Source organism: Athene noctua, chromosome 7 (genome assembly GCF_965140245.1).
Source record: "Athene noctua chromosome 7, bAthNoc1.hap1.1, whole genome shotgun sequence".
Lineage (NCBI taxonomy): Eukaryota > Metazoa > Chordata > Aves > Strigiformes > Strigidae > Athene > Athene noctua.
Window position 1 is genome coordinate 24596031 of NC_134043.1, and position 19595 is coordinate 24615625.

Here is a 19595-nt window from a genome sequence, read left to right on the forward strand (position 1 = left end):
CCAAGTCCACAAATTAATCTCCTACAGGATTTAAATCCTGTACATCACCCCAAATCTTAATTTTGGAACACAATAAAAACTTTGCAAGTTGGGTGGCTTGCATTAATCCCAAAACCTTTGTAGTCAAGATGACAGCCAACATCTTACTTCAACAAATAACCACCCTTCAGGTGGCAAACACGGTGCCTACATTTACCTCTCATCTTTATGGAAGGAAAAGACATACTCCTCCTTCTTTGTCTGCCATAAAACCCAAACAAGGAGAAGCTAGGGAGAATCCACCTTCCAGGGGTTAATCATACAGGACTGTACCTGACAAGATACTGAATGCACTCAAGGCTGTATTTTAGCAGAGGGACACATTCAGTCATGATGGACTGCAACAAAGCATGAGTCAAGGCAGTTGAAGTTGCTAAGGCATCCTTGCTGGTTGCTATGGCATGTGTACTGTAATGAATGTTTGGTTCTGGCTTATTATTTTTCAAAGAATCGGCTTAGTTTGTGTAACATAAACTAATCTATCAACCATCAGAAATAAGCTCCACTTCTTCCTCCAGCTCCTTCTCCTTTCTGAAACGTGTGACATTTATCTTTGTTGTCCAGTCTTGTACTATCCCACACTTATCTTCTTGCATGTTTTTTGTTTTTCTGCAGAGATGAGATTTTAAATGGATGAGAGTAGCCTATGCAGTAATCCATTTGTATTTGTTAAACTTATGACTTCTGTACAGCAAAGAGTCCTCTTGAGATGTGCAACTGCTTGCGATAAAAAGCAAATGCTTTAAAAAGTATCAAATTACATATGATCAGTGCAGTTTTGCTCATAGGTATTTCCAATAAAATGATTATACAGACCACCAAACAGATTTTGTGGATTTCCCTGGAGTGGCATTGAGCCCCATTTGAATGCAAGTGGGCTGCCTCCTGCTAAAAGCTGTGATTTTTCTGAAGTATGAACCCCCTCTGAAAAGCAATGGCCTCATGTGGCTCCTTGTTTACTGTGCCTCATTGTTTCCATATTAAAATGGCTCAATTCAGAAGCAAAATGATTTTTTTTTAGACCCATATAAACTCATGGCACTCAAACCCAAGCTCTTCCACACTCTAGTAAGTTAACACTGCTTACACAGGTCCTCACTATGTATCCGTGCACTTCTGACCTTCCTCTGAACACCCAGATCTGTAAAGCTTCTGGCTCTGATGGCTTGTACAGCCTCAGCTGACGGAAGCAGGTAGACACTGCTGAGGGTGAGGTGCAGACAAGGCAGACTGGGGAACTGCTGAGCCTGTCCTGCTGTCTCCATGGGGCTCTGCCTGGAGTTCCTCTCCTCCACCCAGATGCTGATTTCTATGAAATTTATGAGAATAAAATCATCTGGGAAGCCCCTAGTTCTCTGTCTGCTATCGCTGAGGTTGGCTAGTGGCTAACAGCTAGCCTTGTGGTGAGGAGAGGACAAGCAAGGCGGGTCGGCTGCAAGCCATGTCCTTGGGAAAACCCCCACTCTCCTCCTCCTCAACCCCAAGCAAGCCACATTGCAGCAACTAGACCGGCCAGGCCGAGGAAGTGCTGCTCGGCAGCCTTGCCACCCCACAGCTCCTCGCCAGCTCCTCCTCGTGCTCTGGGTGATGATGCTGCACATCACCAGCTCACCTGGTTGTGCCCAATGACCTTGAGCATGAACTGAAAAACCCCAGCCTCCCTCTGCCCCAATGCTTTGCTGACACTTTAGCATGCAAGTGTGGTCATACAACATGGGATTTTAAAATATAAATAAGATCACAGAAATTACTGGAAGCTACCAACAGCAGTATGAAACCTTACACAAGATAGAAAGCCCTAATTATAGTTTCTAAACCTATGAAGTCATCTAATACACATATGCTCCTCTACACTGCAAGAAGGAAAAAGGAGACATGCAGTACTTATTACCATCCTTGTAAGGAGGAAAGAAAAGCAGACTTTGGAAGCTTTTGGAAATTCATAATATAGAAAAATCTGCATAAACCCAGAAAATCAGCTCTACTTTAGGGTTTTTTTTTAAAAAAGGCAGTACAAAATCATAAGCACTTTGGGTTTAATTATAAAAGCAATATTATTTGTTCATTCCACAGTGCCATGCAGCATTGCAAGCCTTCATACTGTTTGTTTTTATTGATTTTCTGGATCAAAGTTATTTAACATAAATCTGAAAAATTCTTGATATTTCTCCTAGATGCCAAAACTGAGAAATCTACTTCAGGTGAGGAAGAAATATGGCACACTTACTGGCTCATGTGTCATCAAAAAATTACTACTTTAACCAGAAAACAATTCAAGAACAAGATTAGGCTTACTCCTTCCCTTTTAGCACTGTACACTGTGCAAAATCAACAGCAGTAAAAAATAGTATTTTCACTCATAAGTGAAGGATATGGCTGCAACCCAAAATACTTAGCAGGGGAAAATACGGAGAAAGGAAACGCCATTTTTACATAATAATTTCTTAAAACAGAGCTGCAGTCTCTAATACATTCTGGACAGTGCAGAGTGTATTGATAACAACGGACTATTGCATTCAAATAATTACCGGGGAAGGATTTAAAAATATTTCAATCCTATTTGGCTGTAAATTATTTTAAGTTTTACATTATTTTGCAGTTCTGTGATAAAAAGCCCTCTTATTTGCTTGAGACAGACTTCAGAAAGCTTTAGACAGAGCAGATTTTCTTAAATTAGCTTGAAAATTCAGTTTCCAGGGTAACATACGCAGGTCTTCATACATCAACATTTCTTTGCACCGTTTTTATAAATGTGGTTTCTTGCTAGGATGTCATAAAATACTTTCTAAATACAGTAAACTATTTTGATCACTTTAATCCTTTTTTTTTTCCTTTGAAAAAAGCTGACCATTCTTTCTTTTCAGAAGAATCCTATCAATAAAACTGTCAAACTGTTTTACTTCAGAGAGGCTTTATCCCAGAAATGCCTGCAGTGACACCCATGCGTGTAATAGATTTCTACCAGCACCTGAATGTTTATGTAACATTTCAGTATGCATCTCTTATTCATCATCCCTTTTCTTAACTTTTCAGTTTGCAAGTAGGAGACATGACTTAGCTGGGAGTCTGCTGGATATACATACGATTAACCTGAATGCCTGTTTCACAGCAGCAACCTGAAAGTTGCTAATGCTCACCTTGCACACTGAGATCCTCAAGTGAGTTTCTCACACCTACCAATACATACAAGTGGTAGAAAAGAAACAAAGCTAACAATGCATCCACCTATTTTCTCCTCCTTTCTAAAAGGGGGGAAAAATTAATCCCTTAATGATGATAATCATTTCCCCTCCATGAGCTCTCAAGGTGCTTTGCATCACTGCAGTGACGTTACTGAAACAGATACCTGAAACCATCAGCCGTAGAGTGGATACACTTCTTTGATTTTAACAGGGGCCAGATCGGACCCTTGCCACATGGGGTTACAGTGGAGCAGGCAGCACATTAAATAGTCACAACATTAGGACTGTCTTAGGAAAAGAAGACTGAATGACTGTTACCTGCACATTTTACTCCCTGAGCAATGAGGCCCCACATAAAGTTGGCGCAGTATTCACACCAGTGCGGGCCCCTGAACGTGTGCACCTGGAAGACAGTAGCAGAAAGGAAAATTACAGAGAACGACCCAACTATTTCACAGACATTAATATCAATGTGTCTAAATAAGGCAAAATTCCTCTTCTTCGCAGGCACCACATGCAGTCACTGGAAGCTTCCCTTTATCATCGCGGGAAAGGAAGAAAGAAACGTAAGAAAGGTTTAACTGCCAAGACTCTTGCAGACCTATGGGAAATGGGAGCTCTCCAGCCCGAGCTATCCAGAGCAGCAGAACTGGGTCTGGGGGGAGTCTGCTCCCAGACCATGTGGGGCAGAGGAGCAATGGTCGGTCACAGCCCTTCTCCTGCCTCCTGGCACCCCTCCGTCTGGGCAGGATTCTAGCCACGAGACGAGGCTTTTGCAGTGACCGTGCAAGAATTCACCTCTCAATTTAAAATGTCTTCTGCTTTGCCCTCCCCTCCATAAGGTACAGTGTGAAATGCGTAGGGGGCTGCAAGATTTCGCCTCGGGTGGAGGGAGTCCTGCCAGGCAAAAATACCAGTGCTACACAGAAATATTGCAAATGCACTTAGGGACTTTCCAGTTTAGAATAACTCTAAAAGGAAATTAATTCTCTTCAGACTAATGCTACATATTGAAAATCCAAATGAATCTAGTAAATGGAAAAAAGAATCCACTGAACCAGGAAAAAATTCAAAGCTAAAGAAGAAACCAATGCTGCTTTCAATCCCAGCTCACATGCTTGATACAAATCCTGCAGCTACCATTAGCTGCTTCTGATTTTATTGTGATAAAAGTTCCTGCTGTAGGAAACCACAGGATTCTTTACAGAGAAAATCATTACTTCCTTAGCCAGCGTAAAAGGCTTTGAGCTTCTATTTAGAATAGACAGCCTGACAAAAAACATTAGTAACCAATGATCATAAAGAAATGAAATTTGCAATGAAATGTAGTAAAAACGCTTTAGGCTTAAGTCACTTGGTTCTCCAGAGTTACTGAGCGGGTATCAGAGCAGGCAGTAACCTCAGACACGTGCACTGCCCGGTCGGATCAGCGTGGAGCAGAAGAGAGAAGGAGCTGGTGGAAACACGCGTGCCTGACATCCGCACAGAGCTCTGGTTATAAATAGCAAAACGCAAAGTGGCCTGACCGAGGTGGTAGCTGATTTAAGCAGCAGCTGGATCCCAGGTGACACTTACCTCGAACAAGTGACAACCCTGAGCAGCACCCAGCAATTCAGACCATGTTTCAGTTTTGGCTATGGGAAGGTCTGCAGCCTCCTGGGCATTTACTGCCCACGAAGCAGTAGCAAGGTAGATTGCTGTGTTAGTCTGGAAAGTTACTCGAATTCACGAAGTAATTCACATGCATGCTTGTGCTAAACTAGGCTTACAGTTGCCTCTAGCCCTACGCTGCTGAGCATCTCTGGAGGAAGCGTAACGGTGCGAAGTGTCACGTTCTCTCCCTGTGCTGGCACTGGCTGCCTCCCCCCAGCCCTGCTAGCTGCCGTCCGCACCCACTCCCACGCGCCTTTTGAAGGTGCAACGTGCTCCACCAGCCTCCTTCTCCCTGCAGCTCCAGCTGACTTCTACAAAGGAAACGATGACAAGACTGTCGGCAGCTGTAATCTCCATTTTCTTTTTTCCTCTCACCACGAAGAGATTTTTCACACCTTCTTCTCTGTTACCCACCTGTACTACCCACATCCTCTTGGCTTTCTTCCTCAGCCTTGTGTCTTTTTTCCAGGTCTTTGGCAGTGTTCCCTTCCTAGAATAAGCACATTCTAATATCCTCAAGCAAAACACTGTGCTTTAATGCCTGCAAGACTAACAGAACTTTTTCAGAGAAAAAAAAAACCAGCTTCCTTTCAGTCACCACCTTTTATTTCTTGTCAGAGGAACATTCCCCCCCCAAACCACTCATTTTAAAATATTTCTCAAAATTCCTGTTGAGGAAAATTGAAAACAAAAATGACAGTTAAAACATCTGAGCAAAAACTAACCTTTTGTCAGAATCCTTTTCAGTTTTATAAGACTACTTTTAAAAATTCTTTTTTAGTATTTCTGATTGCAAAGGAGGGGAGATTTTGTCTTGTTCATTGAAATGCTGCCATTTTAATTTATTTCTTTAGGCAGAACAAGAATAAATTCTGACACATTAATATTCTTGCTAAATAAAAGAATGATACTACCCTGTGCCCCTCTGTGTGCTAATTTCAATTCATGAAATTCACCAAATGTGACTTTGCTGAAGCATTTCTAATGCCTTCCCTGGGTGCTGGGGTCCTATCCTGGCCTCTTCAGTTCTGATACTCAACAAACCTCAGGTGCCCAATCTCTTAACCAGCTGTTAGTTCAGTGGTGAACATCCCTCCTACTTGGCATCCTGCTCCCCACTATGGCCTGCACATTTCCACCTCCTCCTGACTCTCTCTAGGAACTCTTCTGCAGGGTCTACCTCAACCCAAATTTGCCACACCAATTTTTTGCCTCCCTTTATTTTTATTATGATGATTTTTTTTTTTTAATAGCTCTAGTTTCTATAGTTTCTAGCTTCTATATTACAGTTTCTAATAACTATTATCCATCTAGATACAAAAAAAGAAAAAATTACCTCTCTACTACAGCCAGTTCCCCTGACATTATCCTGGCTCTTGGCTCACCCCTCAGAGAAGTTTACATAACTCATCATCAAAAATGCCAAGGACAAAACAGACTTTCCTCTTCCCTACCAACACTGCATGTATTGGTCACCCTTCACAAGACTAGGATTGACTTTGCCCTTCGGGATCCTTGTCTCAGCATCACTGTCCTCTTGTCCTGTGCATCCAGGGTTCATCCAGATACTGAAATACCTTACCGTATCATCAGTTAAGAAATCAACTTATGTGGTAGAAGACTTATCCAGACCCTGCTCAGCTTTACACTGCCCCATCCAAATTACTCTTTCTTATCTATTATTCTGATTTCAAACTCAAAACAAATTAAAAGGGTAGGTTTTTCTATGTTCCATAATGCTCTACCTCGCTTTGTCCTTTATCTGACATGCAATAGGGAGGTTCTCTGGCAATATTAATTAGGAGGCCCGAAGGCCATCATATCCTTCCGCCCCTGGTGTACACAACCCCACAGCATCAGCTCTGAAGCCTCTTTTGTGGTTTCTAAGTGCTGTTGTCTTTTCCCAAAGCTCAGTGGTGCCGAAGCGCTAATCCTCCCTCCACCATGGAGCAGAAGGGGACGTCTAACCCTGCACTGGTCTGAATACACACCTTCTCTGGAAATGAAATCAGACACAGTAAGTGATGCCAGCAAATAGCAAAAAATTGATCTTCTGAGGTCAGAACAGCCTCTAATACCGTTTCATCCTGCAGAGTGGGGCCTGGCAGCATGCTAAAAAGAAACACGTTTGCATCCCTTTGCTAGTTCAAGAGCCAGCACCTGCAAACAATACCGCATTTATTACATGACACTGTTTAATATAGCATTCTGATTTTTATATTTAATTCCACATTCTAAAAATCTGCCAAGTGACTTGCTTGTTTTCAAAACTAAAACATGCTTTCCAGAAGAATTTCTGAAAACACACCCAGCAGAGTCCCAGAGATCCTGACTTAAATTACAAGGGGTTTCTTTCCCCTTATAAAAAGAGCATCTGCCATATGCAGACTTTACTGTCTTATAAAATGTGAGAGAGCAGGATTGCCAACTGTGGCTTTATATCTCCCAACCCTTCCATTCTCACTCCCGCCCCAAAAATCTTTTTCTCTCTTTTCATAAGGCTTCATCTGTGAGTGATTTTTTAGGACTGTGGAAAACGGGTGAGTGGGAGAGCAAGGTAAATTGGTTTTAATGTTAATTTGTAAAATTCCAGGGGAAACATTCAATTTAAAAGAAAAATCTAGATAATTTAAAAGGAAAATACCTGCTTCAAAAACTAGATAAAATCCTATTACTAAGCTGTCCTGCAAGTCTGAGGTAAGAAGAGAACCTCATGTTGGGCTTACACCCAGGCTTTTCTATTCTGAACGATCTCGCAACATCAGCATGGTATAATAAACATTTAACTACTGTAATCTTACGTAGGAGGACAGTTTTGCTTAGGCTTGAAAGACATTTTCTTATACACAGTGAAAAACAGCTTAACTTCTGTGATCAATAGCTAAAAGTGTTATAGAATTTCATTTATTTTTGTTTTGCATTTCATGATAATGTTTCTTAGAAAAAGAGACAAAACCAAAGTTTTGGGAGAACCAAATAAAAAATGATCTGGTGGCTCTGACAACAGATTATACCACAAGCTGTGAACTCCTCAAGCAGATCTCTCACCCTTATTTCTCAGGCTCTATAAAGGTCACTGCTGAAGTTAGTTACCCATGTATCTCATAACTCCACTTAGTTTTTATGCTTTTGTTTTTTACTGGGCAGTTGTTCATCTAGTCTTGATCACTATCTGAAAACCAAGAACGAACCAGCAGGTATTTGGTATTTATTTGTACTGTAACTGGGAGACTTACACTATATCACTTGTCAAGGCAGGGAGAAAGAGAATGAGGAAATATCAGCAGAGTGTTGTGCAAACACGTTATGAGAGAACATGATGGACTGGCAGAGCTTTAGCAAAGCCACTGCTGGGAAGAAAGCAGGGCTGGATATGACAAACCATGGCTATGCAAAATCAACACTGAACACAGAAAACAAGTGTCTTTGTGACAGGATACAAAAAAGCCTTCCTTTGTTGACAGGCTGCTGCCATGGTCCCCCTGACAGCCCACTCCATCAGGACCCTGCTCCATACAGAACACCTCTTCCATGGCCCTCCACGATGAACTGCTGGTGAGAATAATGGGTTCTGAAAATCCAGGCATTACCACCTGTGTTGGGACAAAATACGTCAACTTGGAAAAGGATGGAAAAAACCATTGCTGATCTACCCTCTCAGGCTACCAGAGTCCTACACTCCGGGTAGAAGCTTTGTTGGTGCTTGGAGAAGAGACCAAGCTGACCAGGGACTGAATAAATGGCACACCCCCAGCATCTGTGCTGTGTGGTGCTCCAAAGGTACAGTTCTGCTGGCTACACTGTCTTTCGAACAAATTCCCAAGGATGATGGGACACTGCTGATGAAGGCTGTCAGCTCAGTGGTCCTAGCTGATCTGCAATTCCATCAACTGAATTCTGCCTGTTGGGACTCTATCAAGTTTTTAATTGAATATGGGAGACATCGTAAGTCTCAATTAAAACAATGAACTCAGCCTGTATTATTAATGTCTGTCTTCCCTGTCAGAGATGATTTTATCAGGCACTGACCATACCCATGCTGGCACCCAAAAGGCATGCCCTTTTCATCCATCCCTGGTGCATTGCCTGGATGTGATGGGTACAGAGAGATATCAGTGAGAAAGTCGATTGACTCAACTATCAGTTTGGGCAATGCTTCAATTTAATCCTTGCATATATTATGATGATTAGACAGTGCCTCTAAAACAAGGGTCTCAAGCACCCCCAATATTAAAGCACTTGATATTCCTCCTGTGAGACAAATATTGCTGCTGATGAGTAATCTGAGAAGTGAAAAGACTGCCATGACAACCCCCACGGCAGAGCTGTATCTGCAAGATAACTGCTTTCATGTGAAAGTGTCACAGGAATGAAAGTAACTGAGACCATTGGAACATGCCTTCTCCAAAACTTGAGCTGACTTTGCTTAAACCAGCTGGAGTGTTAAGCATGGGAAGCCAGCCTGGGACTGCCCTAACGACTTTGTCCAGCAGCTCTTGGGAGGAGAGATGCTGGCTGAATGCTGCCATCGTTCAGAGCGTAGAGTATAAATAGCATCGTTTTCGCCAGTGGGTACACTGACGCGAATGTTGAGCAGGCAAACCTTCCTCCAGGTCCTCACCCACTCGGAGCCAGAAGCGATGTCATGTCTTGTTTACTTTCTGGTTTGTGCTGATCTGTCAGCAGAGATGGGAACAACTGGAATTTTTAAAATTGATATCTAGGAACTGGAACATTGTCAATTTTATTCCAGGCTCAAGTCACTTGATATCTGTGTCCATGCAAAAAATTCTGAAACTAGAGGTGAAAATTGAATAAAATCCTTAAATTAAAATTGTGTCTATATATATATACACACTACATACGCAATGATGTAAATAAAATATATATAATGATGTAAATAGGCTATAAAACCCCAAGAGATTCCTGAAGAAACACTTTTGCAATGATGCTAAGGCTAATTTGGAGGAAAAGCTATTGATGATAAGAGAGCATAACATCCTCTACATGTTCCTTGAGGCAAAATCCCAGTTTTCCCCAGCAAAGCATTTCTAAGCTTCACTACAGACATGAGCTGGTCCGTTCTTGGGGCTGTCCACATGGAAGATTCACAGGATCCACATCTGGGGACTCATAAAACTACTGGTGTGGTGGGAAGGGATTACAGCTTCAATAAATCAAGGATTTAGAAAAAAGGTGGGATTTTTTTTTTTTTAAACGGAGACAAAGCTTGAACTTGGGGACTAATGCTAAGAAACCAGAAAGGTCTAAATAATATTGTGCTATTTGGAATCTGCTTTGGGAAAGCCCTGGCTGTTCCAAAAATGTAAAAAAGTAAAAGTAACATTAAATAAATACCTTGTGAGACTAAAATCCATCAACATCTAAAAGCTTTTCTAGCTTGAATTGTCTTATAACACACTACAAGTTTCAGAAGCAACAGCATAGAGCTGATGAGATCTTCTCAGAAGTTTTGTGGAAGTTTGTCTCCAGTTTTTTCCTCCAGATATTTTCCCTGCCTTTGAACACTTTTTTCCCCTCAAGTACTAGGAGTCTAAAAGAAACATCGTATTTCCTGAGGTGGTCCTAACTGTGAGAATGTGCAGAGAACTCTCCCTGGGGACTGTGCTAGAGGCACCCAGCTCTCTTTCCAAATACTCATTTGACTGCAAAAATAATTCTGAATATTTTCTATATTCAGAAATAGAAACGAGTTCATGTTAGAAGTCACAGGAAAATGGCTTTGCTTAATATAGTAAGTTTGTTATAGTTTCTGGTCTTTTTGCAGCATTTCTTCTGCACTTTCCATCTCCCTGTTTCCCAGTGTTTAGGCATGGCTTTGCTGAGCACCTCTTGTTAGAATAATAAGATTTGGCATGGAAGCTATCTGCTATGACTTTTTACACTAGCACAGAATCTAGCACAGATGCAATTACACCAGTGAAATCTGGGCCAGGGTCAGGGCCAGATTACCTTATTTGGTTCAAAGAAGCAGTACAAATTTCACCTGCAGAATAACTCTTCCTAAAATCAGCAGTCTCTCCATAAAGTGATGCCTGGGTCTGTCTATGATGGCAAAGCATTTCCAGTAGAGACTGGTCCTCACCTGAGACCTCACCTTTTGTGCGCATTTAAGGCTACATTTTACCTCGTTATTTCTGGAAAAGCACATTGTCCCTGCTCTGGAGCTCCCCGCTGGGCCTTTCAAATGGGTCACCCTCAAAAAGAAAGCCAGGATGTTGCTTCAGTTGAAAAGGAAGATGAGGAATCTGAAACAAGATTCATCAGCAGCTGCTGACTTGGCTTAAGCAACCATGGAAAAACATCTCTCTTCTCTGGAAGAAGTGTTGCCTGAAAGGGAATTATGTTCTGAATGTTCACCAATTCACCAAGCTGCCTTCCAATTGTTATTTATTACAATTAATTGACTATGCTATCTCAGTCATTAGTAAGGTAGTGACTAAGAAACAGCATGACAGTACCAAATACAGCACAGAAAGATAGCAAAAAATAGTCTTCTGGAGATGTATCTATTTTGTGAAGAGCAAGAGAAAAATGAGACAATATCCTTGGGAAAATGATGCATGGAAACACAGATCTCAGTCCAGCTCTGACAGGCACAGACACCTTCTTCTGCTTCAGTGAAGCACCACAGCACTAATCTAGGCAGAAGAGTGATTTCATGCCTTGGACTATCGGCAGTTACAAAACACCTGCAGTGAGAAACACCACTCAGTGCTCCACCAGCTCGTCATCTGCAGCCAGAGGTGTCTGAAGAAATACCTATAACCAGACAAGGGAGCTAAAAATTCCCCCAGGCTCATGAGTCATACAAGCCGGAGGGAAGTAAAGACCTTTAAGGTGTTTTGTCCAGGCTTATTTCACATCTGCCAAGTGAAGGAGATCTTACTGCACTGACTAACAAGTTTCACTGCCCAGGAGATTTCTTGCTATTTATCTCAAATTTTCCCTTTCCTCTTCCTTTTAAACTATCATCCCATAACTCCCAGCTAATGCACCTCTTCTATGACTTCCCTCCTTGCCATTAACATTTTTCAAGCATAGTTTTATTGCTCTCTCCAACCCCACACAAACAGCAGGCAAAGGAGCGAGGTCAGTGCCCAAGTCTAAAGCATGGCACCAGGTGTGGAGGAGGTGCAGAAGACGTTTCATGCTGGGTAGGGATGGACTCAGGGCAGAAGGTACCTCATGAGGTGTATCTTTTTTTTTAACAGCAAAAAACTATGGGATGTAGGGATGTGCTGGCTGTGGCTGGGATAGAGTTAATTTTCTTCATAGTAGCTAGTATAGGGCTATGTTTTGGATTTGTGCTGAAAACAGTGTTGATAATTCAGGGATGTTTTCATTATTGCTGAGCAGTGCTCACTCAGAGTCAAGGCCTTTTCTGCTCCTCACACCACCCCACCAGCAAGGAGCCTGGGGGTGCACAAGGAATTAGGAGGGGACACAGCTGGGATAGCTGACCCCGACTGACCGAAGGGATATCCCACAACACACCATGTCATGCTTCGGCATATAAAGCTGGGGGAAGAAGAAAGGAGGATGTTCAGAGTTACGATGTTTGTCTTCCCAAGTAACCATCACGAGTGATGGAGCCCTGCTTGCCCGGAGACAGCTGAACACCTGCCTGCCGATGGGAAGTGGTGAATGAATTCCTTGTTTTGCTCTGCTTGCATGCATGGCTTTTGCTTTACCTACTAAACTGTCTTTATCTCAACCCACAAGTTTCCTCATTTTTACTTTGCCAATTCTCTCCCCCATTCTACCGGGGCTGTGGGGGGCAGTGAGCGACCAGCTGCGTGGTGCTTGGTTGCCAGCTGGGGTTAAACCACAACAAGTGGGGAGAAGATGAGGAGATGCAAAGATGGAAAGTCTGGATGACTGAGAAAGGGGAATCCTGTGTGTTTAATACCCTAACAAAAACTGCCTCACCAGAGTGAGAAGAGATGGAGTAACCTTAAACCCAACTCGGATTCCCCTGCTGTGTAAATCCTTTGGCATAAAGCCCACCTCACACACTCCAACACAGAGGTCCCCTCGGTCCGCCTCTCAATAACGAAACCCGAATGTTTCAATCCACAGGGCACCTCACCACAGGCCCCTTTTTGCCTCAAATATGAAGTTTCTGCTGTTGCCTGAAGGTTCTCCTTCACCTGCCTGCCCAGGAGGTGCCCAGCTGCTTCTTCCCCTTAAAATTATTGAATGGATCAGATACTAGCTAGGTAAGAAATTGTATTTTAATTTACAAGCTATCACAGTTGCTGCATTTTAGGGACAAGATAAGCAAATAAGAGATTTGTAAGGGACAGAAAAAAGCATTCTTATTGCTGTAGAATAAATTTATGGGAACAATTCAGTATAAATCTACTCTGTCTGCTTCTATGAAATGTTACAGAACTTGCCCCTACAATAAAGCTTCTTTTTGTAAGAAAACAACACCATTCGCTTCAGCTATGCTCCTTGTCAGCACCATATACCTCTCAGAGCTTCCAAATAGAAGATGCTATTGTTCATCCACGCTGGGTGAAAGAATGAACTTGATATTCATCACAATCACACGGTCATATAGATACATGTGTACCAAAGAGCCTGGGGAGATTTTTTCCCCGTAATGGGTAAGAAACTGAAAGAGAGGAAAAGCCTTTCTGCAAAAGCATGTGGGGCTGAAATTTTGATGGTGAAGTGACTGCCCTGATTTGGTCTGATGATTCATTTTACAAGATATCTCATTCAGTGCGCTGGATTTCAGAGAAGTAGAGTACATGGAGGGAAAGCAAAAGAAATCAAATACGCAAATAGACAGACCCCATCAAGTCCCACTCACAGTCCTAACCTCATCTTCAAATCCCATTATTCAGTTAGAGCTAAATAAAATGCTGTGTCAAACAACGTAGACCTCTTTTAGCTGATATATTTGAATAGAAAATGAATATTTCATGTTAGATTTATAGAGAATGTAGAAGTATTAATTGAAAACTTTTAATAAATTAGAAAAAGTCAAAATACGCTTTAGAAAATATTTTTAATACCTAACACTCATGCTGAGGAATAGGCATTAAAAACTCAGTCAGTTCTGACATTTATAAATCATCATGCCTTTCTTACAGAGATTAATTTAAGAGAATTCAGCCACTCTTATTTGCATCTGTGATGTGCTCAGGAGAGACCAGCCAGGAGAATATTGCAGAGCTGGAGGTCATTACTGGCCAGCTCTGCCCCCAGAGCTCGCCGTCAACCCAGCTGGCCAGCCTGCTCTCTTCAGGCAGGAGACAACACACATTCCAGCAGATTTAAATGAGACTAAAACCTTTCAAAAAACCCAGCTGCGTCAGCATTCCTAGCAGGGTTGTCTTTACATTCTTCTTTCAAACAACCCTTGAAGCAAAACATAGATTAACATAGATAACAGATTTATTCAGGAGACCTCTTGATGATTTAAAAGCAGCTTTCGTGTTCACCCCTTCCCTAGGCAACTGCACTCCTGTGAGGACCATCACTACACTGCTTCTCTGCCACGGTGTTCCTCTACCTGAGTTTTGCTGGAGGCAGCAGGGTCTGAGGGTCCAAACCCCACCTGCATCCCCACCTACCCACGCCACAGGGACAGGTGGTGCAGGGGCGGAGGGAGAACTGAGGGCTCCAAACCTGTGGCCAAGCCTCTCGAGCATCTGCTCACCCCAGCCCGCCTCCGGAGCGGCTGCTGCCGTCTTCCTCCCTTCTCCAAGACAACAGTGCTAGTTGCTGTGCATTAATGATTCCCCACTTCTTCTCCCTCTGCTGGGATGTTACAGCATTTCCAGTACAAAGGATTTCTGAGACCCCTTCAATTCTGTGACTAGCGATGTGACTGATCAAAGAAGCAGCCGGGAAAGGGTTAGAGGTCCCTATCTGTTGCCTCCTGCCTGTATAAGGATGAGAAGATTAGCCGCAGAGGTACAAAGCAGCGTGTGTCCTCTTTTTTGCTAGTGGAGCCTCTGGGGACAGCAGTCACTGTTGGTTAGCTGAACTACATAAATTTATTTCATTTCTGGGTTGTTTTTTCTTGTTTTCTTTCAGAAGTCTAGCTTCAAGACTCTGAGCCTGACATTTCGTTCCTTCCCACATGGGTGGCACATTTGCTGCTTGGCAGGCAACCTAGGAGACTTCTGCAGACATTTTAAACGATGACATGTATACATGCAAGAAGAAAAATTTGAGAGATGTAAGGAATGATAAAGAAGAGAAACACATGAGCTAACGATGACCGTTCATTTCAGATCTATAATACAGTAATTATGAAGGGCTTATGGTTATTTTTTTTAAAAAAAAAAGGGATGGTGGCCACATTTAGAGCCCACGAACGTCAGCAGCATTCCTTCTGCGGGTAGGTTGGTTGCTGCACACCCTTTAAGGGGCAAAGGGTTTGTCCCCTTCTACTTTTTTATGGCAAAAATCATCTGTGTAAGGTGACTCCATTTCACTGACTTGAGAAAAGAGTTACCTCTCAAGGTATATTTTTCTGGCAAGTATGTATATAGGAACTACAGTAAAACTGTACAAAGAAAACAATCTGTGTGGAAAGTTTGTGCTGTAGCTGTGACCTTGGATCAGTCCCACAGTTTGTTTTTGAAAAAAGACCGGAAAACTCACAGCTTCCAAACTTTCCAGAAACAGTTTCTGGAAGAAAAACAAATAAACAAACTCAAACGTGAAAATCAGGTTATCGGATTATTTTCAAAACAGATGTTTTTCAAGATGCTAAAGGAAAGCAACTAAGGAATACAGATGTGTGCAAAATTAAACATGTATTATCCTACATACACTGTAGTACATGGAAAATCGCTATCTGCTGGCATCGGCAAGAATTACCTTCAAACTCTTAAGGAACAAATGAAAGTTGCAAGGCATTTCAGATTTTTAGGATACCTCAGGAGCCTGTGAAAAAATGCTCTACATTTAACTGACAGCCAGTAGGATTATTTTTTATGCCAAGTGTTCATATTAAACACTTTTTTATATAACATTTTCTACACGGTTTTCAAATTCATGCTTTACTGAAGAACTCAAATCAAACAAAACATCCTGATCATTTAAAGTTTCCAAGTTTAGCAACTGTCTGAACTCAGAAGCCAGAAGGTGTTTTAAATAAAATCAGGTGGATGATAGGTAAGTATATGTATGTGCACATGCACATGTGTGTGATGGAAATAAAACCTGAAAATAAGAGACAATTAATGGATACTTATATCATCAGATGCCTGTATTGTATTAATGATTTTCCCTTCTTCTAGAATAAATAAAAGCAAAAGCTGCATGGGAGAGAAAAACACATGTTAAAGATAAAATCTTGGCTTCAGGTACTAGATAAGAAGTTTGTACTGGCATCTACAGAAATTCTGTATAACATCGATTTACTCAGTCTTACAAATAAAGACTGCCTATTATGCGGTGTGTTTGACCACCAAAAGGTTAAATTACTAAATAGTTACTGGATACTTAGATACAGACATAAAACATGCATATGTTGTCTTGACATGTGTGTCTCTTACCAAAGAGCATCGTTTATTTAAAATAATTAAACGAGTACTTAGAAGCTACATAGAACATTAAGTAAATTTTATTAAAACACCCAGTAGCTGGCAATGCCAGCAGCTCCAGTATCCCCAATGTATAAGCCAGGCTGCTTTCAACACACTCAGTTCATTAACACAGGAGAAAAGCCAGAAACTAAGGGAAATGCAGACCATCTGCTCAATCCAGATGCAGTAGAACATGCTTCTTACCTCCAAAGCTATTTACCAGCGACAAACTCAGATCAGTTTAATCCTCTAACCACAGATCTAAAAGATTTTTCAGCATCATATCATCGTAAGTAAAACTGAACTACATTCATCTGAATTGAAAGAAAACTTTGCCCGTTTTTCTCACCTTTAGCATCTCTCTCAGTATAAACCAATTCCAAATAAAAGAACGAATCTACAAATGGCAAATATCATTGAAACAAATACATGCACACAAGCAGTCAACACCACAATTCTCGTTCTTCTGCTGATACGTTCTAAAGATGTCCAACTGATGTAACCGGGAATGAGAATTAATTGTGGCATTTAAGTTCGCAGAAAGTCATAGCCTGCATATATGTTATTACCTTGCAACATCGGACCCATTTTAAAATAAAAACTATAGATATCCCCGGTGCCTTAAAAAGAAGTATCGTAATTTCTTACCTTGAAGTTATGAATCTTCTCATATTTTGGGATATGTTCATTTTCTTTCAGAGTTGCTCTTCTGACGAGTGATGTCAACTGCGAATAAGCAAAGAGTTTAAGAGGTTGCCAGATTGTCACAGATGACTTCCGAGAGCCCAGTTTCATCCCCAAGGCTGCTATCAATAAGTCTTGCTGACGGCTCTCCCGCTTCGAGTTGTGCACCGCAGACCTCTTCGCTCTGTGCCCCGACCAGGGCTCTTTGGAGGGCATGTTGGGGCTGACGGGGAGGAGGAACGGCCCCCGGGCCGATGCGCGCCCTGTGTGTCTATCAGACTCGGTGTGAAAAACCCCAAGGGACCATTTCGAGCACCTAAGCGGCTCGGCGGGGCGGCGCGGCCATGGCAGGGCGCCTGCTCACCGCGCGGCTAACTGCCCGCCGGGCCGGGCCGGGCCGGGCCGGGCTGGGGGGCTCGGGCCTGCCGGGGGGCGGCCGACGGGCCGGGCCTGCGCGGCAGCCGGCGACAGCGGGTGGCAGGCGGCGGCGGGGGGGCAGCCCGCAGCCGCTCCCTCCATCGGCGGCCGGCGGCGGGGACGCGCCTCCCTCCCCCCCTCCCCCCTCTCCGCTGCCCGCGGCGGGGGGCGGCCCCGCCCCCGGGGCGGAGGCGGCCCCGCAGCCCCCGGCCGCCGCAGCCAATGGAGCCCGGGCGCGGCGGGATCGGCGGGCAGAGCCCGCGGGAGGGCTGCGGCCGGCGCCGAGTCACGCACCGCTACGAAATGGCACCGCTTCGCCCCTTGGGGGGCGTCAGGGAACGGCAGCCCCAGGGACGTGACGGAAAGCGGCTCTCCCCGACAGAGGCCGGACCCCGCGAGGTAAGGCGGGGGGCAGGTAAGGCGACCGTTGATGCCCGTCACCCCTCCCTACAACGGCATTCTCCGGTGCTTTGCGTGTGAAAAGAGGCTCGTCAAACTCATATCATCCCACAGCCTCTTCTAGCAGGGCTGTGATCACAAATGCCACACAGTTCCCTGCACCGCCCCTTCCACCAAAGACCCAAGCCCCGACCGGCGGTGGCGCCCCTCGTCAGGAATCCGCAGACATGAACAGAGGGTGAACGACACAGTCTCACATGGGGCTGCAACCTGAAGCGTGGACGGACGCAACTGATGATGAAACGTGCAGAGGACAGCCTGGTCCTCGCTAGCCCTCACACAAACCAAAGGAAACTGTGCTCCACACGGCCATCAAAGCCTTGAACTCGTTGCCACAGGAGCCCAGGAGGCCCCGGGCAGCCCGTGCCGTACCCGCCCAGGGAGGCTCGCTTCCGCCATGCGCTGGCACCACGACGGCCACCCGGCTCCTGCCCTTTTTCTTCCAGTGCTCTCCAAGCATTTGTGAACAGTCTTTGTCAGAGGCAGCAAAAACGGGCCTTTGATCTGACTTACTATGACAGTGATTTACACTGTGGGGCTGACCACCATCCCGACATTTAGGGTGCAAGACGAGCCCTCCTTGTGCACAGCCAGAGCGCAGCCCTCCCTTCCCTTGCCACAAGCTGCAGCACCACAACCGCTCTCCCTTCTGCAGCAAAGGTATTTTTATCTCTCATGACTCAGTAACAACTAAAGACAAGCACAGTTTGTCGCAGGCTTCTGGGTGGAATTGGCATGTTTTGCAGCTGGATCACAGTGTTACCTTTTAGTTCAATCCTGCCAATGGAGCTGAGAGTAACGCTCACCATGAGCCCCTCTGTTCCCTTGCATGGCCACCAGTACCTTCTCTACAGGTTTTAAAAATCTGCTGGGTTTCAGCATAGGGTCAGGCTGCAGAGATTAAGGATCAACATATGTGTGCTTCACCAACCACTAATCTGCAAGTTAATAGCTAATAATCAAAACACTGGCTGCAGATTATACAGGATGAAGCTGTTGGGCATCAGTAGCTCTTACGGGGGCCTTAGGAGTATCTGGCCCAGTTCCCAGTTTCAATACAAACAGGGCTACTGAGGAATACTTTTTCAGTGACTACCCCAATCTGCCTGTCCTGCTTTTAACCACCCATTACTGCTGCAGGTGAATTTTTCTGCACATCCTTCTAAGTGCCACTCCATGGCAATAGGAGGTCAAGAAAAATGAGGTGAGGATGGCAAAAACTGACCACCTCATCACTGAGAAGTGTGAGAATCGTAGGGACTCAGGGGAGGAGGAAGCAGACAGACTTTTGAGCTCATCTTCTCCTTTCTTTCTAGGTAAAGCCACTTCATGGTTTCATTCCCAAGAACTACATCAAGTAAAAGTCTTAATGGAATAAGGTGGACCTAAACCTGCTTCAGAGGAGTCATCCTCTCCAAACAGCTTTGAGTGACAACAGGCTCAGAAGCAAACTGTGCAGTTCTGGAAACGTTGTTTCGTTACATGCTTTGTTGGAACCCCAAATTTATCTTATTTTTTAAAGGGAAAAAAGAAATCACCAAAATTTAATGTTAGGAAATAAACTCTTTGAAAATTGAGTTTG

The 19595-nt window shown here is 43.7% G+C and overlaps 1 protein-coding gene across 9 annotated transcripts in view; it reads right to left on the bottom strand.

The window, feature by feature from the left end:
- CHN1 (chimerin 1) overlaps nucleotides 1-19595 on the bottom strand; it is a 103425-nt gene that overhangs the window by 15199 nt on the left and 68631 nt on the right. For 5 of the 9 annotated variants that reach the window (XM_074910453.1, XM_074910454.1, XM_074910458.1 and 2 more), the window contains 2 exons: nucleotides 17102-17179; nucleotides 3540-3624 (listed from right to left, as the gene is read on the bottom strand). In XM_074910453.1, coding sequence (XP_074766554.1) covers nucleotides 3540-3624; nucleotides 17102-17179 — 163 coding nt within the window. Of the gene's footprint in view, nucleotides 1-3539; nucleotides 3625-17101; nucleotides 17677-19595 lie in introns of those variants that run through there. The other 4 variants (XM_074910462.1, XM_074910460.1, XM_074910461.1 and 1 more) reach the window with 4 other exon arrangements.